Raw genomic sequence first — 24,743 nt, 5'->3', positions numbered from 1 at the left:
AGCACTTCACTCCTGAAGTCACCGAGGAGAGTGGGTATCAACACCTAAACATGCAGCACAGGCGATAAAGAAGTCTCTCTCCTTCTGATGAGCAATTACTGCTCTAGAAATATTTTTTCCCTCCTCCTCATAAAATCATCTACTGATTCACATGGTGAATGAGAAAGCCATGTGCCCAGGGAGCATTAAAATTGCCCCTGCTCTCGCTATGTCTCTGTCAAAAAAATAAATGAAAAAAATCTTTAAAAAAAAAAAAAAGATTCTCTCCCTCTCCCTCTGCTCCTCCCTGCTCGTGCTCTCTCTCTAAAAAAAGAAAAGAAAAGAGCATCTATTAAGATCTTTGAATTTTTTTTTTTTAAAGATTTTATTTATTTATTTGACAGAGAGAGGTACAGCGAGAGAGGGAACATAAGCAGGGGGAGTGGGAGAGGGAGAAGCAGGCTTCCTGCGGAGCGGGGAGCCCGATGCGGGGCTCGATCCCAGGACCCTGGGATCATGACCTGAGCCAAAGGCAGACGCTTAACGACTGAGCCACCCAGGCACCCCAAGTTCTTTGAATCTTAATAGATGTTTCCGAGAGAAAATTTTCACTCTTGCTGCTGGTTAATTATTACATTTTTTTAAAAGATTTTATTTATTTATTTGAGAGAGAGAGAGAGAGCGAGGGTGAATAAGCACAAGTGGGGTGAGGGGCAGAAGGAGAGGCAGACTCCCCGCCAAGCAGGGAGCTGACTCAGAGCTCGATCCCAGGACTCCGGGATCATGACCTAAACTGAAGATAGACACTTAACTGACTGAGCCATCCAGGCGCCCCTAATTATTACATTTTAAACCATGCGTTTGCTAGATATACAATATAAATTTTTTCAGAAGACTAGGCAAGAAGTTACAGATTCACTGCAAGTAAATAGGTACATTTTAGTGTTCTCATATATAAATACCTTGTATTTTAAAATAACTTCTAGAGCTTCAGAAATGCAGAAACTTGGCAGTTAGTTCATGATAGTCCAAAATGGATGCCAAGAGAGGTTAAGAAAGTGTGGGTTCTTGCCTTGAGTTATCTGCACAATTCCTCCTGATCTTTTCCCTATCTGATACAGACTTAACAATAGCAGTTGTCCATCCCATAGTGCGCTCATATGAACTTGTGGCTTCCGGTAACCGTGTGCCTAGAGCATCCTAAGACTTACTGGCAGAATATGCTCTACATGTTTAAACGGCAGCTAGCTGTAGTGTTAACATCACAACTGGTACGGCAACCCCTTCAAAGAGAAGGGAACATTAATTTACAATTTGTTGGGCACATGTGAAAAGTGGGCCAGACCGATGGAACCAAAGCTGCAGAATACTTTTCTTACTTTGAACTTTTTTCAGACAGCATGGTCAATTCATTTGGCATATGCATACTCTGCTTTTCCATTTATTCAGGCCATTATTACACATCGTTTTGAGTTTAGATTCAGACTCTGTCATATAATAAATACTGAAAATCACTATTACTAAATGTGGTCAAATCTATACATCAGTTATACAATGAGTGAATAGCCACACACAAAATCCTAAAGACGAAATTTCTTCTTGTTTTGCAAAAAGGAACTAGGCAGACATCAATATTTGGAGTTCTAGAATAGCCCTGGCACAGTTCACAGGGTGTGTGTTAGGGAACAGGGCGTGTGGGTGGAGACACCGCAGTGAGGCAAGGTTGGGACAGGGCTGGGAAAGATCACATTCTGCTGGAGGCCTCTTCAATTAAATTCAACATTTATTAAACTGGGCACAGTGCTAATCATTGGGGGATTAAGAGAAAGTAAATTAAAGAACTAACCTTTAAATTTTAAAAAGAGGTAGTGAGCACCTAACCTACAATTCTTTGGATGACCTGAAGAAAGTGTTTTACAGACTGTACCGGGAAAAAATGTTTGAGCCCTACCACCAACATTGCTTCTGTAAGTGTTGTGAGGCTGAGCCCTATTATCCGCCGGCAACACATGGTCCTCAGACGTCCTCTGAATTACTACCAATAGAGTACCGTGTTGAGGGTCCCCAGCCCACCCCCAGGTTTGATGATTCACTAGGAGGACCCACAGGTCCCAATATTTAGTGATATTCAGCTATGATTTATTAAAGCAAAAGGATACAAGGCAAAATCAGCCAAAGTTCAAGGGGAAACTAAGGCCAAGTTTCTACTCCCAATGGAGTCACATGGGATTTGCTTAATACCCCTAGCAACACGTGAAATGCTGCCAATCAGGGAAGTTTTTGAGAGACTCATTACTCAAGATTTTTGCTGGGAACTGGTCGTGTAGGCAGTCTCTGCTTGGCACATACCAAAATTCCAGACTTCCAGAATGAAAGCAGGTGTTCAGCATAAACCATACTGCTTACATAAACAGTCTAGGCATGGTGAACTACTCTTATCAGTTATGGGGTTGGGAACCTTCCCAAATCAAAGATCCCAGATGCCAGCCAAGGGCCAACTTTGTAAGCATGCCTTCCTAAAGATCAGCAGTCAAGCCTGCCAGGTTAAATCTTTTCTGCAAAGATACCAAAAATGGATAAATTCAAAGTATCATGTTACTTCATAATCAGTTCTCCATGCCAGACCAATATGGGGAATTCACATCTGGTTATGCTAAAAATGTTTTTATTCTTTTATTCATTTCCTCTCTTAGGACTGCTCAGGATTACCTAAAAATCAAAAAGAATACAAATAATTTAATACTATGCTACTTGGTAAAGAATTTCTAAAAAAAATCACTTAAACTTTTATGTTAAGTAATTTTAAGGACTACCAGAAAGTAACTGCTTTCATCACTAATAAAATTTTACTGCTTTCACCTAGCATTCAAAGAAGAATTAATACCAATCCTTCTCAAACTCTTCCAAAACACAGAGGAGATCGGAACACTTCCAAATTCATTTTACGAGGCCAGCATTACCCTGATACCAAAACCAGACAAGGACACTGCAATAAAAGAAAATCACAGGCCAATATCCCTGATGAACATAAGTATAAACATGCTCAACAAAATATCAGTAAACCAAATTCAACAATACATTAAAAGGATCATATACCACAATCAAGTGGGATTTGTTCTAGGGATATAAGGATGATTCAGCATCAATCAATCAATCAATATGATAGGCCACTTTAACAAAATGAAGGATAAAAATCATATGATCATCACAGTAGATGTAGGAAAGCATTTGACAAAATTCAACATCCATTAATGATCAAAGTTCTCAACAAAATGGGTATAGAGGAAATGTACCTCAACATAATAAAGGCCATATATGACTAGCCCACAGCTACATCATACCCAATGATGGAAAGCTAAAAGTTTTCCCTCTGAGATCAGGAACAAGACAAGAATGTCCACTTTTGCCACTTTTATCCAGCATAGTATAAAGTCTTAGCCAGAGCAATTAGGCAAGAAAAAGAAATAAAAGGCATTCGGATTGGAAAGGAAGAAGTAAAACTGTCACTATTTGCAGATGACATGATACTAGATATACAAAACTCTGAAGACTAGACCAAAACCTGTTAGAACTAATAAATGAATTCAGTAAATTTGCAGGATATAAAATCAATATACAAAAAAATTTGTTTTGTTTCCCTACACTAATAACAAGCTATCAGAAAGAAAAATTAAGGTAACAATCCTATTTACAATTGCATTATAAACAATAAAATACCTAGGAATAAATTTAACTAAGAAGGTGAAAGATCTGCACACTGAAACCTGTAAGATACTGATGAAAGAAACTGAAGAAGACACAAATAAATGGAAAGATATTCCATGCTCATGGACTGGAAGAACTAATATTGTTAAAATATCCATACTACCCAAAGCAATCTGCAGATTCAATGCAGTCCATATCAAAATCCCAGTAGCATTTTTTTTCCACAGAAATAGAACAAAAAGTTCTGAAAATTTGTATGGAACCACAAAAGACCCCAAATAGCCAAAACAATTTTGAAAAAGAAGAACAGAGCTAGAGGCAACACCCTCCCTTGATTTCAAACTATGTTACAAAGGTATAGTAATCAAAACAGTATGGTACTGGCATAAAATCGGACACATAGGTCAATGGAACAGAATAGAGAACCCAGAAATAAACCCAAACTTATATGGTCAAATAAATTCCAACAAAAGAGCCAAGAATATGCAATGGAGGAAGGAAAGTCTCTTCAATAAATGGCATTGGGAAAACTGGACAGCCACATGCAAAAGATGAAATTGGAGTGCTATCTTATACCATACACAAAAATTAACTCAAAATAGATTAAAGACTTGAACGTAAAACCCGAACCCATAAAACTCCTAGAAGAAAACAGGTATGAGCTCCTTAACCTGGGTCTTGGCAATGAATTTTTGGATTTGACACCAAAACCAAAAAGAAACAAGTAGGACTACATCAAACTAAAAAACTTCTTCAAAGCAAAGGAAACCATCAACAAAATGAAAAGACAACCTACTGAACAGGAGAAAATATTTGTAAATCACATACCTGAAAAGGGGTTAATATCCAAAATACATAAAGAACTCATACAACTTAATAGGAAAAACCCCCAACAATCCAATTAAAAAATGGGCAGAAGACTGAATAGACATTTTTCTAAAGAAAACATACAGATGGCCAAGAGGTACACGAAAAGATGCTCAACATCACTCATCATCAGGGAAATGCAAATCAAAACCACAATGAGATATTATGTCACACCTGTTAGAATGGCTATCAACAAAAAGACAAGAAATAACAAGTTTTGGCAAGGATGCGGAGAAAAAGAAACCCTTGTGCACTGTTGGTGGGAATGTAAATTGGTGCAGCCACTATGGAAAACAGTATGGCGATTCCTCAAAAAATTAAAAATAGAATTACATTATGATCCAGCAATTCCACTTCTCAGTATTTACCCAAAGAAAATGAAGCCACCTGGAAAAATATCTGCACCCCTATGTTCACTGCAGCATTATTTACAATAGCCAAGATATGGAAACAGCTTATGTGTCCTTGAAGGCATTGCTAAGTGAAGAAAGGTAGACCTAGAAGGTATTACGCTGCATGAAATAAGTTAGACAGAGAATGACAAATGCCATGTGATCTCATTTATATGTGGAATAAAAACAAACAAACAAACAAACAAGAAACAAAAAACACCCTCATAAATACAGAGAACAGATTGGTGGCTGCCAGAGGTGGGAGGGTGGGGAAAACAGGTGAAGGGGGTCAAAAGGTACAAACTTCCAGTTATGCAATAAATATGTCATGGGATATAACATACAGCATTGAGACTGTAGTTAATAACACTCTACTACATATTGGAAAGTTGCTAAGAGAGTAGATCTTAAAAGTTCTCATCATAAGAAAAAATTCTGCAAACCAGGCATGGTGACGGATGTTAACTAAACTTACTGTGGTGATCATTTTGCAATAGAAACAATCAAATCATCTTGATCTACACCTGAAACTAATATAATGTACATCAATTAAACCTCAATATAAAAAATTCTTTCTTTTAACATGAGGCCAGACTTTTAGATAGGCAGATGAGTATTTAGAAACTTTTGAATGTATTTTTCTAAGCCAATCAGATGGGCATGTAGTCAGCTTTTTAAAATCTTTAAATATAATTCAATTAACATTCAGTTTCTTTGGCCAGTTTTTATCAATGAGTCCATACTAGGGATTCATCTAAAGAAAAAAAAAAAGCGCACATTTTTTTCTGGGCAATTATGTCTCAAGAAGCATTCATTTGCCAAATTATATGTCTTTAAGTATTATAATGCAATGTAATTATCAAACCAATTAAAAAGCATTTCAACTGGTCTTAATAAAATGTCACATTATATGACTAGCAGTATAAACACTTATTTGCTCCAAAATCAGCATAAAAAGCAAACTGCAACCCATGTGCAGAGTATCAACAAATTCTGAATTAGGTTTCCCCTATAAAACTCGACTTTGCGTATCTAGCTTTGCATTTGATGTGTTTCCCCATCTAGTATAGTGTAATCATTTATAGCCTTGACTTTAACTGTGATTAAAATTCTCTTGCTTTCACCCGGCAAAATATTTAAAGTAACATCCAAAATCGTTCAGAATGATAGAATTTTCTCCTTAACGAATATATCCTTTCAACACATGGCACAGAAGCTATGGATATAAAGAACACAATGTAAGTGACAGACAAAATACTGGCCTACATCAGTTCCAGTTAACATTTGAACATAAGTCATATGTAAGGTAAATTAGGAATTTCTGAGAATGACCAATACAACACTGCAAAACATATTTCCGAAGGAGAGGTTAGAGTGAAAGAAAACCTAAGTGTATGGAACATGCCAGTCTAATGGAAATCTAGCAGCTCTGTCAGGTTTCCCCATAAATTCATCATGAAATAGGAAATCGTGAGAACTATACTTAGGATTATTTAAGAGCAAAAGCAACTCTTCAGGGGAGAGCTCCAGAAAATATTTGTAATTAAAAGGTGGTTTGGAGACTTAAACTTGATGTACTATAGCAATAGTTTAAGAAGCATCTACCTTATTAGATAAAATCATATCATGCAGGGGTAATACTTGAAGGCCAATTTTTCACTGATTTATATTGTATTATTTGATGGTAATACACATTCAGGATTCACTATTCATAAGGAAATGCAAAAGTTGTTCCTAATCAATATAATTGTGATGTATTTTACACAATCATAAATATGAATGTTAAGTGGCTGATTATTTTGTGCTAAACATCTGAGTTTGGGTGATATACTGGAAAATTAGAACCCCCAAAAGCAATACAAAATGGAAAAGAAAGTTATGACTTGCTTTTAAGCCTATTATTCTTATGCATATTTAAGATTTCATTTATTTATTTGATAGAGAGAGACACAGCAAGAGAGAGAGCACAAGCAGGGGGAGTGGGAGAAGCAGGCTTCCCACAGAGCAGGGAGCCCGATGCGGGGCTCAATCCCAGGACCCTGGGATCATGACCTGAGCCGAAGGCAGACGCCTAACGACTGAGCCACCCAGGCGCCCCTCTTGTGCATATTTAAATAGTCTGAAATTATAGTGTCTGCATTTATGAATTCCAGAAATATTAGTTATAATTATAATCAGTAGTGGCTGCCTTTTAAAAAGTGGCAGGATGTGCTGGTGGTTTGTACAATAAAAATATCGTCAATTGGTCAATTGTAGATTTAAGTAGAGAGTCTCCCCTCTCTGTGCCACTGGTTGGGACCTGTGCTGCCAGGCTTGTCTGTCTGCTGGTCCTCAGGCTATGAGCCAGGGATGGTGAAGCTGGTGCCTCCTGGCTTGGCTGGATGCCCTACTGCATGTAAGTGACAAACCAATCCAGCCATGCTTTATGACCCCAGGTGAGTTCACTGACCTTCTATAAAAATATCTCTCTTTATGAGAACAAAATGGAAGCCGTGGGATTCCAAGTAAATTATTCCTTATCCTCAGTCAGGCTAAGGTACAGTCAAAACGACTTCCAAGTACCAAATAACAAGGTAAATCTCTAGTATCCAACTAGGGATGAAAGAGAGAAATGCTACTCATATGTGCATGAACAGCTGCCCAGTGGGCTGAAGGTAAGGAACCTAATTAGGTAAAAAAGTTGTTCCAAAGAAAGAAGTCCTTATGGATCATCAAAATTAGCTTGATCCATGTTACTTCCTTTTAATTTAAAAAATGCATGTGCTGTCCACCAGGGCCAAGAATCCCTTTACTGCTTCTCTAGAGAAGAGGATGGTTCATGTACCACATTCCCAGTGTATCTACCAGTGTGCCTCTTTCTGTGAACTGTAAGGCTCCAATTAGAAAGTCAAAGAAAAAGCAGTATGTCAATACGTAACAAACTGACATCAAAATATCATACATACTCTTTGCTCGGCACTAATACTCTTGGGAATCTATCTTAGGAAATGGTTTAAAGGAAGAAAAATCTATGTATTCACATACAGAATAAACTCTAGTATTTTTTGTACATAGATACAATGATGACTCATTAATATAATTGTTTGAGAATATCAAATACTCTGAAACAACTTAAATACTCAACAACTAAAGAGAGGCATAAGTTATGATATTTCTATTTGATGTACTGATATGGCCTCTGTAATATCAAAGAGAACAAGTGTATTTGTTTGATTATGTATCTTTTTTTTTAAAGATTTTATTTATTTATTTGAGAGAGAGACACAGTGAGAGAGGGAACACAAGGAGGGGGAGTGGGAGAGGGAGAAGCAGGCTTCCCGCTGAGCAGGGAGCCCGATGCGGGGCTCGATCCCAGGACCCCGGAATCATGACCCAAGCCGAAGGCAGACACTTAACGACTGAGCCACACAGGCGCCCCTTGATTATGTATCTTAACAAAAGAACAGCATTTTTATATTTGCGAATATGGTCTTATTTAACCGAGCATAACGTTTTAGATGAGAAACATCACAGTAACAGTGAACAGAAAACATTAGCTATTGTGCTAAGCACATGATAATTTACATATGGTACTTCAAACATAAAGGCACCACCTGGATCTTCATTTTCTCGTTGAAAGAACTGAGGCTTGGAGGTTTGGAGTAACTTGCTCAAGATCACATATTTAGTTGACTGGTAGAACCAAGGGTTGGTTTTGGTCTCTGCAGAGCCCAAGGTCTTAACCACAGGACACAGCACACACATCTAGTGACAGGAGAAGAGGTGGGCATCTTTCTACATGTGAGACCAGCTGAATCAGATGTGAGAGTCTTTAAGGTGGCATAAATCACAACTTCTCATTCATTTGTTTATCCCTTCATTCATTGAGCAAACATTTACTGTGCACCTGTTGCGCGGTACCACACACTGATGGAAGCTCATTCATTACAACAATTTTTTTTTTTAAGATTTATTTATTTATTTGAGAGAGAGAGAGAGTGTGTGCACCAGCGGAGGGAGGTGCAGAGGGAGAGAGAGAGAGAGAATCTCAAGCAGACTCCCTGGTGAGTGTGGAGCCCAATGGAGGGCTTGATCCCAGGATCCTGAGATCATGATCTGAGGCAAAATCAAGAGTCAGATGCTTAACTGACTGCGTCGCCCAGGCACCCCTCATTAAACAATGTTAAGAAAACAGAACTCTGTGGTCATGATTTGGAAGAGTATAGACTAAAATACAACCAGATGGCAGTACTGGAGGTGGTGGTGGGATTATCTGGTGCTTTAAAAAACTGTTTAAATATTTAGTTATAATGTTATTTTCCCCTTTGTATAAGGGCCCACTAAGGAGACTTTTCTGTTACAAAGAAAAATCTCATAAAGCAAGACAGCCAGTCTCTTCCTTCAGGTTTGGTGAAAGCTTTGGACCAATATCTATGTTGGGATAAATAATATCTAAATCTCCTTAGACTTATATATGTTAATAATGAGATTTCTTGAAAAGTTAGTCAAGTTTTCACTGATTTTCACATAATGATCTTGTTAACAAGTCAGAATATATTTACACAGTTACACTAAAATATTTTGAAAGATAATTATCACTAATCAATGTCCAACTTTGAGTTAGTTTTCATGTTTAATTGCAGTGAATATTCATTTCTTTAGCAGTGACTCTTCAAAATATTTTGTTTGGTAGAGTAGTTTGGTAGTAATATCGGTTTGATGTTATAAAAAAAGGAGAAATCATAGTTTAAAATATTCATTTAGAAATATGAGAGTACTACCTTCAGTATATATCATAGATATTAAATCTTTAATAAGTATCTTATTAAATAAAGCTTGTAATGAAAGTATAGTTTAATTCACTTGATCTTAAAATGTATTTACATTGTGTCAATATTATAAAAACTGTTCACATATGTTCTCTAATTTAGTTTAATTATAAAGAAAGCATATTAAAATTATTAGCTTTGATAAGTCCTTTATGTATGTGAATTAGAAGTTTCTGGGCGTGCCTGGGTGGCTCAGTCTGTTGAGTGTCTGCCTCTTGGTTTCAGTTCAGGTCCTGATCTCAGGGTCCTAAGATCGAGCCCCACATCAGGCTCCGTGCTCAGCAGGGAGTCTGTTTGAGATTCTCTCTCTCCCTCTCCCTCTGTCCCTCCCTCCACTTGCACTCTCTCTCTCTCTCTCTCTAAAATAAATAAATCTTTAAACAAACAAACAAACCGAAAAAGAAACTTCTGGGATGCTTTTCCAGCAATAAAATGAGTTTCAGTGAAGAAGCTCTCAGAGTTTGTTTTCTTCAATGCTAGGTCAATGTGTTTGTCAAGTCTTACACAATTTACTGCTCTTTCTTTATAATCAGAAAAGGCAGTTCCTATTATTTGTGGATAAAACAAGAAGAATTTATTTAGGTGCAAGTGAAATATCTGTGCCTGAATCTGATCTTACTAGGACATCTTGCCCATAAGAAAACTTCTCCATAAGAGCTGATAATACACAGATCCCACAGAACCCAGGAAAAAGTACAATGCATACTCGGGTATTGTGATCAAAGACAGTGCTGATACAGAAATATTTCCAAGCTTGCTCTAAGGAATATTCAGAATGGTGCAGTGGACAGAAGTAGCTTCTAGACTCTTCTTCCCTTCAACACTGTAGTCTCCCCTAATCCTGCAGATTCAGTTACTCACAATCACCTGCAGTCTGGAAGCAGATCCTCCTGACATACCATCAGAGGGTCAGTAAGTGGCCAAACGCCAAGTCCCAATGCCCACATCATTCGCCTCACTTCAGCATGTGGGCATTTTATCAAATCTCACAGCAGCACAAGAAGAAAGGTGAGTACAGTACAATAACAGAGTTTGATAGACTGTATTCACATAACTTTTCTTGGGATACACTGTTATAAATAATTTATAATTTATGAATTCAACTTCTTCATCAGTATATATGTACAGGAAAAAACACAGTCTAAATAGGGTTTGGGACTATCTGAGGTTTTAGGCATCCACTGGGGGTCTTGGAATGTATCCTCTGCAGATAAGGTTGGGGGGGAGGGACTATGTATTTCTTGCTCTCTTTTCCCCACAGAAAACACACATACCCACCATAGCTCCTATCTACCAGGCAAGCCCTCGAGATTTATGTTCCATCAAGGAGACGGCTGGTCCAGGGTTAGGGGTTCCTAATGAAGGTCCAAAAATGATGTCATGCTTTTAGAATGGGAGATGTTGGCTGACCCATCTGCTTGAATATTCCTGAGGATGGTTTCCTGCAATCAATTAGAGTTGGGACCTTGCTTATTGGTGCCAAAACTTATACCCAAACAATCAGTATATGTAAAGAATCTGGGTCCGAAGATGATAGAGTCAACCAACCAACCAAACAAAAATCCACTTTTAAGAAGACATTTACAGCCAGCTGTTATGTATGACATTTCACGAGTTTTCAAGACATGAAAGAAGTCCATCAGTAATGATAAGAGTAAATTTTTTAGCTATGTCTTCAAAGAAACAAAAAGAATAATGTATTGGTCGCATCCTGTGTTCTCCTGAGCCAAATGCTTATCACCTTGATGGCACGTCTATCAATACAGGATCTGCAGACCAGATTTCTAAAGTTCCTTATAACTTTAAGATTCTAAAACGCTAGAAAGGTGGTTCTCAAAGCACAGAACAAGGACCAGCGCATTAGCATCACTTAAGAACCGGCAGAAATGCAAATTCTTGCCCCTTCCACCTCCTCAGAAACTCTAGGATGGGCCCAGGTGTCTGTGTGTTAGAAAGGTGTGGGAGCCAGGCTTCAGCAGGGCCCCCAGGATCCCTACCTGGTGTTCCCATCTTTGGGTAGTTCCATCCCACAACAATGGGACTGACTGATGTAACAAACAGAATGTAGCCACGGGGATAATGTACGACACCATAAAAAGTACCGTGGCCTCCTCTTTGCTCTCTCAGATCGCTTGCTGTAGGGAAGCTGGCTGCCATGTTGTGAGGACTTCCAAGTACACCTAGAGAGGTCCCTGTGGTGAGGATTTGAGGCCTTTGGCCAACAGCCATCTTGTGAGTGAGCCACTTAGAAAACAGAGCAGCCAACCTATGTCCAGACAGCTGGAATGCGACCTCATGAAAGAGCATGCTGAGCCATCCAGCCATCTGCTCCCACATACTGACTACAGAAATTGTACAAAATAATAAATGCTGATTCCTTCCAGGAGGTGAGTCTTGGGGTACTTTACTTCATGGCCTTAGCTAACTAATACACAAACCCTCCAGGTGATTCTGACATATGCTGAACTTGAGAACCACTGAGCTAAAACATTCATTCATTCTCCAAATAATTATTTCTTGTACTTCCTATGTGCTAGGCTATGAGCATGAACACGATGGGCAAAATAGACACTTCCCAGCCCTCGAGGCAGCCTGTTCTTTTCCTTCATTGCACAGTTTGTGATTTTATTTTATTTAGGGAACACACACTTATGTAACGTGGGTCACCCACTGCACCGTGAGTTCGTGGTGAGCAGGACCTTTGCCTGGTTTCTTTCCCACTACCCCTGGGCCTCGCCCTGTGCCTGCTACATAGGAGGTGCTTAATTAATATCCACCTAGTGGCTTTTCCCTTCCATCTTCCCCACCTTCCTCCAATATGATGAACTGAGGCCCCAGGAATAGGCCTCTGAATAGCAACCAATCACAATACATTTAAGGGGTTCTAGGTGTGTTCCCCTGGGAATCTAACGGCCATTGGCTATAAATTTCCATAGAAAGAAATGTCTTGTGTGTTCAAAACGGTCAACTTTTAGAGTCCTTCTATTTTACACATGCAGATTCATAAACACATACAAGGAAAATATATGCAGTGGGTTTAGTAATAGAAGTAATTAAATGTGAGACTATTTTCCTGTACAGATGCGCACATCAATAAAGCACAGGAACTCATCTTGCTTTACCTCCGGGTGGAGCCCTGTGCTGATGAGGAAAGCAGAATATCAGGAAATTACTCTTCCCTGATAGAGGATGTCCTGCTGACCCCCATACTTGCGCAGAACCCTCTGCTGTGCACCCAGAAACATCCTGATCTCACTGACCAGCTCTATGATGGGTTCTTCTGTTCAGTAAGGGACAGGAGAGGTTAGTGTTGGAAATGATAAGGTGGTGAGATAAGAAGTCAATAGTTTTTTTTTCAACATGACCTTAGAACACGAAGGAGTATTTAGAGAACACTTTTTTTTTTTTTTTTTAAATGTAGGCTCCACACCTTGCATGGAGAGCCCAACGCAGTGTTTGAATTCATGACCCTGAGATTGAGACCTGAGCTGAGATCAAGAATCAAATGCTTAACCGACTGAGCCACCCGGGCCCCCCTGGAGAACACTTTTTGATAAGAGAAAATAACTCACTGATTTTTAAAAATTCTTATGGCAGAAAGTTTGAGATGTGAGTGACATCATTTTACCAACACTTAGGAACATCAGAGAGGTTATAAAACAGACTCTGGCTCTCAGCATATTTCTGAGCAAGATTCAAGAGGAGGCAGGCCAATTACAACGTCCGCGGGGTCTTCAGAGGGCGAATGGTGCTCTGCTGAGCACAGCTCACACAAGCTGCCTCTCCTGCCCATCCTTCGTGAGGGCTAACGCTGAAATCTGGCCGGGGACAAGAGCAGCAAACAAAGGTGATGATGGCGGGCTGTGGCTTCTGCAATATCGGTGTCTCCAGTCGCAGAGCAGAGCCCACCCAGTGGGAACTGAGACTTCCATAATTACCCGCTTGCTCTTTCTCATTCTTCTCTGACTAGCAGAACTTCACAGTGCCATCCTATACAACTGCGTGTGATGATGGAGATGGTCTCCCTCTGCACTGCCAGAGCACGTGGCTACTAAGAGCTAGAAAGGAAGCCAGTGCTTCCTGGAGCTTCCCTCTTATTTAATCCTAATTAATTTAAATGTAAATAGCCCCCCGTGGCTTGCAGCTGCCACTCTGGGCAGGAAAGTGGTAGAAAACAGTAATCATGGCAAATGGGTGCACCAACTCATCTTGAAGAAGATTTTATCATTCTCATCTCTTCTAAGAGCACAGGGAGGCCCAGAGGAGTGATTGACTTGCCCACGATCAAAAAGGTGGTAAATGGCAGAGAACAAGTCATGCTTCACCTGTCCGCCCCAGTCAGCACTCCTGCAACGCCATCAGACTGCATTTCCCCTTCTTCACGTAAAAGATGCCTCAAAGGCAAGCGTCAGTCTCTGAAAACTCCAAATTCTCAGTAAATAGGTATGAAAGGAAGCTAGCCATACGCGGCAGGATTCTGTCCAACAAAAACACATGGGAAAATGTTTCTCTCCAGCTATGAGGATCCAACTTGAATCTTTCAAACTATACTTTGTGGTAAGTATATCTGACAGCCTCCACTGTGCTCGAAAACTTTTGCTCCAAGCAAGTGGTAGCCCCATGAATTCGTGAGAAGGCAATAATACGAAAAAGATTTTATTAAACTTCTGCCACATCCTATTATGCTGTCTAAGCGTGATTTTATCCCACTTAACCTTTGCTGACAAACTAGATTATACTTTCTTTCCTAAATCAACAGGGTCCCATGAAATTGCACAAAAGATAAAGTACCTAGCATTTCAGGACTGATTTGGAAATAGAGTGTCAAAGGCATGACTTTAAAAGGGTGGTTAGCTATGCCTGAGGAAAATAATCTGCAGTCATATTGTAAATTCTGTCTTGAATTCTATGTAAAATATTTCACATTATTGTAATACCAGAAACTCACTCCAAAATCCACAAGCCTCAGTTCAGATACTTGAAGGTCCTGTATCCATAACCAAACCACTACTATCTCCATAAATCTCTCCTTTATTCACAGAGACCCACAGCGCAGCCCAAATTAAGATGCAGTGTTGTAAATTCATTGAAATTAGGGTGGAGAACATCACAGTTTTTTGTGGACAAAACTAATATCCTTTGGTTCTATTACAGCTTTCATATTGCCAAGGGGATCGAAGCTATTCCTTAATATTACCCTACTTGGGTAAATTCAAAGAGATAATGGGATGATTAGCTGAGGCATAGGTAAGGAAATGGGGTAAGACCACAAATTTTGAGGATCAAAGTCTGGTTGCAAAAAATATATATAATAAGCCAAGTGTGATGATCCTGTTAGATAAAACAATCCATTTTTTAGATTAGAGCTAGTGCACTCTGGTAGCAAGAGCTGTAGAAGGTTCTAGAATTATTCTCATCAAAGCCTGCACCTCTTCTCTTGCAGCACATGACACTATCGTACGGTCACAAATTCACCTCCTCAATCTGGCATCATGTGAACAATGTGAATGGGTAAGTGGATGGTGGCTCATAGATGACCCAGGTGGGGTCTATGTGTCCTCCCCTTGAATCCCATGGGTCCTTAACTATTCTGACCCACAGAATACAGTGCAAGTGGCACTGTGCAGGTCTCTAGGCCTCAGCCATAAGAAACTTGCCGGGATCCCCGAGTGTCCATTTAAGAGGCCCAATTACCCTGAGACCACCACATAAGAGACCACGTGCAGGCACAGAGTCAACATTCCCGGCTGAGCCCACCCTCCCAGCCATCTGCACCAAGGGGGCCAACCATGGGAGGGAAGCCATCCCAGGAAGCAGATGAGTACCACCAAGTGACTCTCATCGATGCCCATGGAACAGAAGAATCACCCAGCCAAGCCCACCAAAATCAAGACCCACAAAATCATGACAGAAAATAAAATACTTCTTGCTTTACACCCTGAAATTTGGGGGGTACTTTGTTATGCACCAATAGATAATCAGAACAGAGTATTTCTACTATCTTCAGCTAATCTATGCTTCCTCTAAAACCACCTTCTAATTGTTCCGATTAAATAACGTAACTGTACATTTACTAAATACGAAGCCTAATCCTGCCGGCCTGATCATCCGTTCTTATATACACCTACCAATGAAGCCGGAAGATGGTGGGTTGGGCTGAATCTTCTCCTTGGTGTTCTCCTGGATAATGTCCCAAAGCTGCCATATAAATTTTGGATGAAGAATGTAAAATGGCTGATTTGGGTTTCTCTGACGGTGCTGAACATATGGAGTGAACAGGTTGTAATCTGGCTTCTTGTACCACTAAGAAAAAAAAAAATCAACACAATCAAGTACAGAGCACCACAGTGCGAAAAGGAAACAGGGCAGCACCCAGGTGGGGGCAGAAGCTCCTTCCAGGCTGAGAGAACAGGAGGGGAGTGAGGTGGTGACTGTCACGTCTTCAGGCACTGCCTCACTGGAAGAGGGAACCAGAACAAAGAAAGATAGGGTTCCAGCCCTGGAGGATGGATACTTTGTTCTTTAGTGAAATATGGGAGATGAGGTAGGGCAGGGGTGCCGGACTCTTCTGTAAAGGCCCAGACAGTAAGCACTTGAGGCTTTGTGAGCCACACGGTCTTCTTCAACTAGTCAATTCTTCCGTTGTACTGACAAAGGCACAGCAGAGAGAGCACGAATGGGCATTACTGCATTCCAATAGAACTTTATTTACAAAACAGGGCCACATTTGGCTGATGGCTGTAGTTTGCTGACCCCTGGGCTCAATCAGTGCATTTCAAAAACATATTTTCCTTATCTAATGCATAGTGACAGAAAGCATGCCAGTTGTTGCCTAGGTCTGGGGTGGGGCCTGGAAGACCCCATGTGGGGCGCCAGGAACTCTTTGGAGTGATGAAAATATTCCATTTCTTAACTGTGGTGGTGGATACACGGCTATATAAATTTGCTAACACTCATCAAAATGTATACCTCTACTGATTATACATACATTATTGTATGAAAAAATGCACAATAAGGTTGATTGTTTTGTAAATGTCTTTAGAATGTCTTGGGTGCCGTCATGAAATGGGATTTGGAGGTCTGTGGGGGAGAGACTTAGCTCATAAGGCTCTGAGGGCCCCATTATCCCTTCGAACTGACACCTTGGGGAGATAGGAGGTATATATCAATCCCAAGTAATATTCCCTGGTTGGATGGGTTCTGTGGCTTTAACAATTTTGAGAAGGACTAGGCCCAATCATCTGTAGTACACTTTGCCCCCAAGCCAAGAGGCAGCAGGAGGGAAGCAAGAGGAGTATGGGCCTCAGTTTCCTCAGCCCTTCCTCCTCCAGAGCACAGGCCACACAGAAAGCAGCCCTGCTGCCTGGATTTTGGCACTGTCATGCCCATGTCCATTGGGTTTGAGAGCTCTGTGCCCTGGGCTTGGCTGCTTCCAAAGGAGGAAGAAACAAGGACCAACAGCTAGAGGTCTGAGTCTGTCCACAAACAGCAAGAGATAGGTCAGAACTTAAAGCTAGAGAACTTCAGTCTGGAAAGGAAGCTGAAGAGTTCCAACATGCATTTCACACTTGATTCTTGGTAGACGGTACCTGTGAGAATCAGCTGGAGAGCTTTCTCAAAAAAATACACACTCAGGCTGCAGGCTACGTGTCTGGAAATGGGGCTCTGACAGATACATCTGAAAAATCCTCTCCAGGTGATTCTGGTTTGTACTCCTAGTTAACAACCAGTTAGCAATCGTGCTAGGTAAACGTCCAGCTTGGTCTCAAGATGAATAGTGACCAAACACCCCCAGAGGGACCCATGTGACCTTGGACAGCGGCTCTCTTGGAAAGTTACCTCTTGGTGGAGCCAAGAGCTCCCCCACCTTTATCTTAAGAAGGATGCACTCTCCTAGGTCATGGCAGAACAAGTTGAAAGACACTCTTCGGCACAGCTGACAGCATCTTTCACGAGGCTAAACCGTCATACATATTTCCCAGCCCTCCTTAAAAACTGCACTGGCTTTTCTTCCAAGTTTTCACCAAAGGAACTAGCTGCTCCTTTAGATAGGCAATGATTTGCCAGAATGCCATGAATATAACTTGCTTATATTTTGATGGCTAGTAATAATCTTGTTTACACTACACCATGTAAAGTAAAAAAGGGTTTAGAGGCAGAAGCCAAAGAGTGGCACACTCCGGGAAAGGCTGTAACAGGTTACACTTAAAGAATAATGAGCTGCTGATTCACAAAGTTTAAATTCTCTTGACAAGCACTTTGAATTTACTTCAGAAGGTCTTGTAACTGCTTAGAAGTTAAAGTAACCCTATCACAATGGAAACATTCTGAGTTTACTCCACCCAATCTCTAGTGAAATTAGGAATGTCTGAATATTTAGACACTGTAATTTTTTTTGGTTTTTAAATCCTCGAGAGCAAAAGCCCTTTTTCATTAGATAGATCATGTTCACCAAGTATGCTCTGGGAACCGGGTATCAAAATGGTATGAATACACATGTTATTTAAGTAGCGCCCGTGAGTGGTTTCATTCTGTGAAAGCTTAATCCTTGACTTGCTCCCATTATTAATCAGTCAAAGGCACTGTCTGACTGTTAGGGTAGGGGCACTTACCCTAAAGAAAACACTTACCAGATTAAGATTTGCAGAATAAGGAGCAGGGTCCCAGGCCACCAAAATGACATCTTTATATAATGAGCTGTCAATGAAGTGATGGTTGGGGTTGGTCAGAATCTGCAAATACAAACAAAAGTCATTTTAAAATAAGTGTTTGGTTCTTCAAAATTACATCTTAAAAAAAGATGAAAATGTAAAAAAAAAATGAATCAGAGCAAAAAAAAAAAAAAGTTGTTCAGACTTTGTCTTTTCCTCCGGGGGATGGAGAGAGGTGAGCATCGCACGCTTATGTGTGTAAAGAAATGTCTGGGGAAATGAAGGTTAAAAATAAAATCCACTGTCTCCTCCATTTTCACCAGCACCATCTTCATAGCTGGTGGCATCGAATCAGCTCCTGAAAGATGCAATGCCCTAGCTAATTCGGCACCCCAGCATCATCTCCAGTTACTTTCACAGGTGATTGGAGAGGGAGGTGCAATTGTGGATGACCTGCCTTATGAAGGCGCCTCCAGAGGGCCAGGCTCGGGACAAACGGAACACAGACAGCCGGCGGACGGATGGCAGCCGCGATGTGACTTCCTCCCTCTGTGTCCCTATCTGGTCCTGGAGGAGACCAGGAGATACCTGCCAATCATCTTTTTAAACTACAGTTTTGGAGGGAAAAAAGTATTGGTTTTCATCAGTTTTCAGGGGCAATTTTTCAGTTTTCGAGATATACTTTCTTTCTTCATATTTGAAGATTTCTCAAGCCAGGGCGTATCTTACAGGGGACACATATTTCAGTTTGGTGGGGTTGATAATGTTGAAAAGCTGGGAAGCTGTGACTGAATGAATGGTGGCTCTTACAATCGATGGCATCTGTGAAGTAAGGAAATAGGACGATTGTTTCAGGGTACCATGCAGAAAGCTAATCTTTCCTTCTGCAAGCAACCTGTCATAAATCATCCATCACCTCATGTTCTTTCTATATAGTTTGAAACTCTGGGAACTGCTGTGGTTTTGAGAGTAGTTTTGCTTTGAACTTGGAAAGTATTCTTATGAAGAACACCAGGAAGAGAAATACTTAACAAAACAATCCATTTTTTTTTTTTTAAATTTTTCAAATGATGGACTAAAGTTTGCAAGCCACCCTACTGACCCTTGGATTTTGTAACCTTTGCTTTTCTCCCCTTCATTGCTGGCCTTTCTCACCACTGCGATTTCTTTTAAATTTAACTGTCTTTTCCTCCATTCATAAAATGCAACATGCTAAGTCTATGATTATGTATGTACCCGTGTGTATGGATAGACACACATATTTCCATATGTACACTGATTTTTCCTTTTAATCTTATTTACTCATTTCTTCCTATTCATGCCACACATAAGTTCTATTTATCTGCATTTTTTTCTCTGTTCTTTTTAATTACAAGACCCATAGAAATAAGAAAGACCATAGTCATGAATAAATGGGTAATTTCTCTTCACTCATCCAGTTAAACTATTTACCTATAAGATGTACTTCCATGAGAACACACCATCCATCTTACCTGGGAATTAATGATGCGCACAGTGGTTTTATTTCCAACATCTTTCTCATAGCCGCGTGTAGGAGCAGAGTTAAATCTCAAAACTGCATCATGAGAATCTAAGGACACATAAATGACAAACTTACTGTACTTTTTGCTGTCGAATCGACATAATCTAAAAAAGCATTAAAGCAAAATTTTCAATACCTGAAGCTAATAGAAACAACCAATAAAGTTAAGATACCCATACATATATTTTTCAGTATAGTGTCTATTTAGAATGGGATCCCGGCTAGGGGACAAATCAACATGGAAACATAGGACCATTACAAGTGGTCCTATGTCATCCAAATGTTAAGCTATATTTAGGTACTTGTTATGTGTTCACATTCTTTAAAGGTGACATGCTTTATGCAGCCATTCTCTGAAAGATTCCAGAATATTTCAAAGATGGAATCTGTGGGAGCATGTAAGGATATTGCAGACGGGCTGCTTGTGTGGTTCTTACTGCTTGGAGCATGGAGGCTGCTCATGGTGCCTCTAAGACCGCGGCCGGTGCCAAGACCAAGGGCATCTCTCACACAGAAAGAGCCACAGCCTTTAATGCGATTTCTATACCTTGGGGTACTGGTTTGTGCTTAAAAAGAAAACCAGCCCTCGGGCGCCTGGGAGGCTCAGTCTGTTAGGCGTCTGCCTTCGGCTCAGGTTGTGATCCCGGGGTCCTGGGATTGAGCCCCCTTGTGGGGCTCCCTGCTCTGCAGGGAGCAGGGAGACTGCTTCTCCCTCTGCCTCTGCCTCTCTCTCTCTCATGAATAAATAAATAAAAATCTTAAAAAAAAAAAAAAAAGAGCCCTCTATAACACCGTATGTTAACTATACTGGAATTAAATCTGAAAACTTAAAAAACCCCCAAAAAACCCGGCCAGGATTTCTGTGCTTCACATACTGCTGCTGCTGCCCAGAAGACCCACGGGGGAGCAACGGAGAGCGTTCTGCGCTCCCAGCACTGGTATGACGTCCCGCCGCAGCCCTGCCGGATGGAAGCACCACCGATGGTACTGGCTACCAAGGCACTTTGTCTTCTGTCAGGGCACACCTTGGTTCACCGGCCTCAACTACAACATAAAGCTATGTCTCTCTTCATTCAACTTGACACTTTTTAAGTTCTCAGAGATCCTGGGTGAAAACAAAGCTCCCATCTCCTGGAGGCCGACAAGGACACAAAGAGCTACAGGTAGAGGAGAGTGGGGTCACCTGTCTATCCGATTAAGGGATGGGAATGGGGACATGTTCCCTTCCCACAAAGCAGTCTATATGCATACATATGTCTGGGAATTTCCTGAGCCAGCTACTGTATTGCCCAGAAACCAGAGTTAATCAGCAATAAGGGAATTTCTGAGGGCTATCTTTAGCTTCAAAAATTCCATGCACATTTCAAGTTTAACTTGGTTGGAACAACAACAATGCCTGTGTATGTGGGGGAGAGAGAGAGAGAGGTAAGATTACGTATTTCTGATTTGCCAAAGAGCCTGTGGATGTAGCCTGCATTTACTGTGACTATACCCCATGCGAGTCCCTGAAGCAGCCCATCTTCTTCATTTGAGTCCTGCTATCCCCTCTTGAGCAGTCTCCTTGGGAGAGACCTTCCTATTCCCTAAGTAGCAGAGACTCGGCACACATGTCACCATTAAAACAATGTTACATTAGGTACCTTTCTTGAGCTTCTGAGCTCTGAGCTCAGAAGAATTTATGTTCCAGTTTCGAGCACCAAAATTAAATAGAACACAAAGAATGCATAAAGGATTCCTGGCTATGCCATTAAAAACTTCTACAGTGTTGGGGACGCCTAGGTGGCTCAGTCAGCTAAGCATCTGCCTTCAGCTCAGGTCATGATCCCAGGGTCCTGGATCGAGTCCCACATAGGGCTCCTTGCTCAGCAGGGACTCTGCTTCTCCCTCTCCCTCTGCCCTCCCCCTGCTTGTGTTCTCTCTCTCTCTGTGTCAAATAAATAAATATTTTTTTAAAAATTCTACAGTGTTCTTTTAGGGTAACCGCTGAAGGTGTCAGCAAGCTATGACCTGTCACCTGTTTTAGTAAATAAAGCTGTATGATGACACAGACATACTCGTTTGTTTATCTATTGTCTGTAATGGCAGAGGTGAGTTGTGACAGTGACCCCATGACTCACAAAGCCTAAAATATTTACTACTTGGCTCTTTAAAAAAAAAGAAAGAAAAAGAAAGAAGTTTGCCAATCTTTACGTCCTAGGTGATCCATGCTTTGCACATATGATGTCAAAAAACATGAACACTTCTTATTTTCTTTATAAGTACTTGTTCACACATTTTTTATAATGAATGTTTTATTATTTATTTTTATTGAATAGTACTTTGTCATAAAAATTCAAATAATATTTGCACTAGAAAAATTAGATTACCCAAAGCAGTGCTTCTTACTTTTGGGTGTTAGAACACTTTTACACTCTGAAAATTATCGAAAACCCAAAGTTCTTTTGTTTATTTGGATTATATTTTTCAATGTATGTCACCTTAGAAAGCAAAATTAGAAGACGTTTATTTATTTAAAAATAAAATATTTTTATGAAAAATAACCATATTTAAAAAAAATAGAAGACTGGCACTGGTTTAAATGTTTGCAAATTTCTCTAATGCCTGGCTTATCAGAAGACAGTTGGTTTTTCTTATCTGCTTCTGCATTCTATCTGCTGCAATATATTGATTTACTTGAATTATGTCAAGACTTAGATAAATTGTTGAAAATGTAAGGAGTACTTTAAGTCTTTCCAGACTACTGGGAATATTCTTTGATACTTCATCAAAACTTGACAAATGCTAGTTTCTTTAAAAAAAAAAATCTTTTGTAATATGGAATGTGAAACAATATAAATGAACTTTCCATGCTCTGTTCCATTGAAATCCAGCCAAATACTTCTTCTTGCTCTCAAAATGGGAGGATTCACCCAGGCACGATTTTGTAGCATTGAGCAATGATCATTTGGAGCTATCAGTTCAATCAGTTATGCAGATCTTCCAAATATTGATGCATTTCACTATAAAGTGTCCCCCAAAATCACATCAGTTAAATCACCATGCATCTCATCAGTCTGGAGCATGGCAAGCTTCCAAGTTTGAAACCATGTGTCCATAGGATTAATGAGGTTGAAACTGGCAGAAAGTTTAAAGCTTGTTTTTCTGAAAATTGTTTCCCCCTAATCAGCTATTGTGTCTTTTCAGACCCCACTAACAAGCCCACTGTCTGTCTCTGCAGAAGCCTGGACTCAAGGTCAACTGATACGGTTCCAGCCTATGAACAAAGGAGGCCCCACATTCCTTACTCAAGATAATAAGCCCAAGACCCCATCCAGTTTAAAATGTCTCTTGGAGCAAACCCATAGCCCCTTCTCCTTGCCTGAAGATAACCTCCTGACGTCAGGGGCTGAATGCTGCCTCGTTCTGATGTTAAGTCTACACCCAAAGTGAACACGGGATGTATGTTACATGTACGTTTGTTCAATGTGCATGTTCCATCTCTCCTTATGAGCTGTCATAAGTTTCCCTGATCTTTTCATCAATATGTATGCAATTTCAACCCCTGTGATTATAAAAAACTCATTCTCTCTCCCTTTGGGGAGGCAGATTTGAGGCTTGTCCTCTCCTCTCCTGGTTTGGCTGCATAAATAAACCCTTCCCTTGCTGCATACCTGATGTCTCAGTGATGGCTTTGCTGTGCATCGGATAGAGGAACTTGGGTTCAGTTCCAAGTTCATGGTTGAAAGCTTGCATTTTATCACTGGCAAAAAATACTGTCAGCTCTTTTCCTACAAGTGACAGGTTCACTCAGATCCTTTATGAGAAAATATCTACCAAATATCCAGGTCTGAATAAAGTATGTCTATCAGTCATTTGTTTCAAGTAAAAATTGTGTTTCATGACGCAAGTGCTAGTGCTGCTCAAGACTCCAACCACACAGGGGCTTGTCCACTGTGTTGGTATGCAGAAGTGTGTTTTCACTTTATTGCCCACTTTGTCTTAAAAACACATGTAGTCAAAGATGGATATTAAATAAAACCAACATTCTTTTCATTTTTTTCCTGTTTCATCAGGGACATCCATAAGTGAAACGGGCACTCGATTCTCTTCCTGCTGAGCATGGCCGTGCAAACCAGCAAGACAACTAGTACTGTTGGGTAGGAATGCCTAATTTACACTAACCAGCAGTTTACCCACCTCTGTCTCTGCATCACCAGTGTGAATGTCAAACAATCCAGAAGACCCCTGTGCATTATTATAAAGAAGTTTTCACCTCATGAGCCCCTGAAAGGGTCTTGGGGACCCCAAATGTGAACCTCACACACTATGTGAACTGCTGACCTGGGGCAACCTTCTCCTGAGGCAGTGACAAGTGGCTCCAGACAGTGAGGTGACCCTCAGGAACTAAGATAATCAGGACAACGTGAGGATGAGGCCCACACTCCTGAACCACAGTCCTCCCACTAAACCATGCTGCCCTTGGACACAGCCTCTGTCTAAAGCGAAGGTGAACAAGCCAAGGCTCCCAAGCAGGGGTGTATTTCAGATTAATTAGGTAGAAATTCCAAATCAACTGTATCGCCCCTGAAAATGTCACAGCTTTGAAATGCCAGAATGCTACACTGAGGTGTGTCAAGCCTTCCAGCAACTGCACAGGGCACAGGGCACAGAAATGGAATCTGGCTTAACTCCTCTGGAAGTGGTGGGAGTCTAAAGAGTTAAAAGGTCAATTTTCGGGGAGGAGGCAGGGAGGTAGAGACAGAGGGAGGCTGCTATGGATGGAGAGTGAACCTCCTCAGAGCTGCCAGTAGGATCAGGA

General features: G+C 40.6%; 1 protein-coding gene across 2 annotated transcripts in view; it reads right to left on the bottom strand.

Moving 5' to 3' along the window:
* Positions 1 to 24,743, bottom strand: part of LOC102750298 (beta-galactoside alpha-2,6-sialyltransferase 2) — a 78,751-nt gene that overhangs the window by 7,147 nt on the left and 46,861 nt on the right. For both annotated transcript variants that reach the window (XM_081833312.1, XM_081833311.1), the window contains exons 3-5: positions 19,896 to 19,993; positions 18,382 to 18,483; positions 15,880 to 16,054 (exon numbers count right to left, since the gene is read on the bottom strand). In XM_081833312.1, the coding sequence (XP_081689438.1) occupies positions 15,880 to 16,054; positions 18,382 to 18,483; positions 19,896 to 19,993 (375 nt within the window). The remainder of the gene's footprint in view (positions 1 to 15,879; positions 16,055 to 18,381; positions 18,484 to 19,895; positions 19,994 to 24,743) is intronic.

This window comes from Leptonychotes weddellii, chromosome 10 (assembly GCF_054177405.1).
Source record: "Leptonychotes weddellii isolate Sample4059 chromosome 10, ASM5417740v2, whole genome shotgun sequence".
In the NCBI taxonomy this organism is placed as follows: domain Eukaryota; kingdom Metazoa; phylum Chordata; class Mammalia; order Carnivora; family Phocidae; genus Leptonychotes; species Leptonychotes weddellii.
This window is presented reverse-complemented; position numbering and strand designations above follow the sequence as displayed.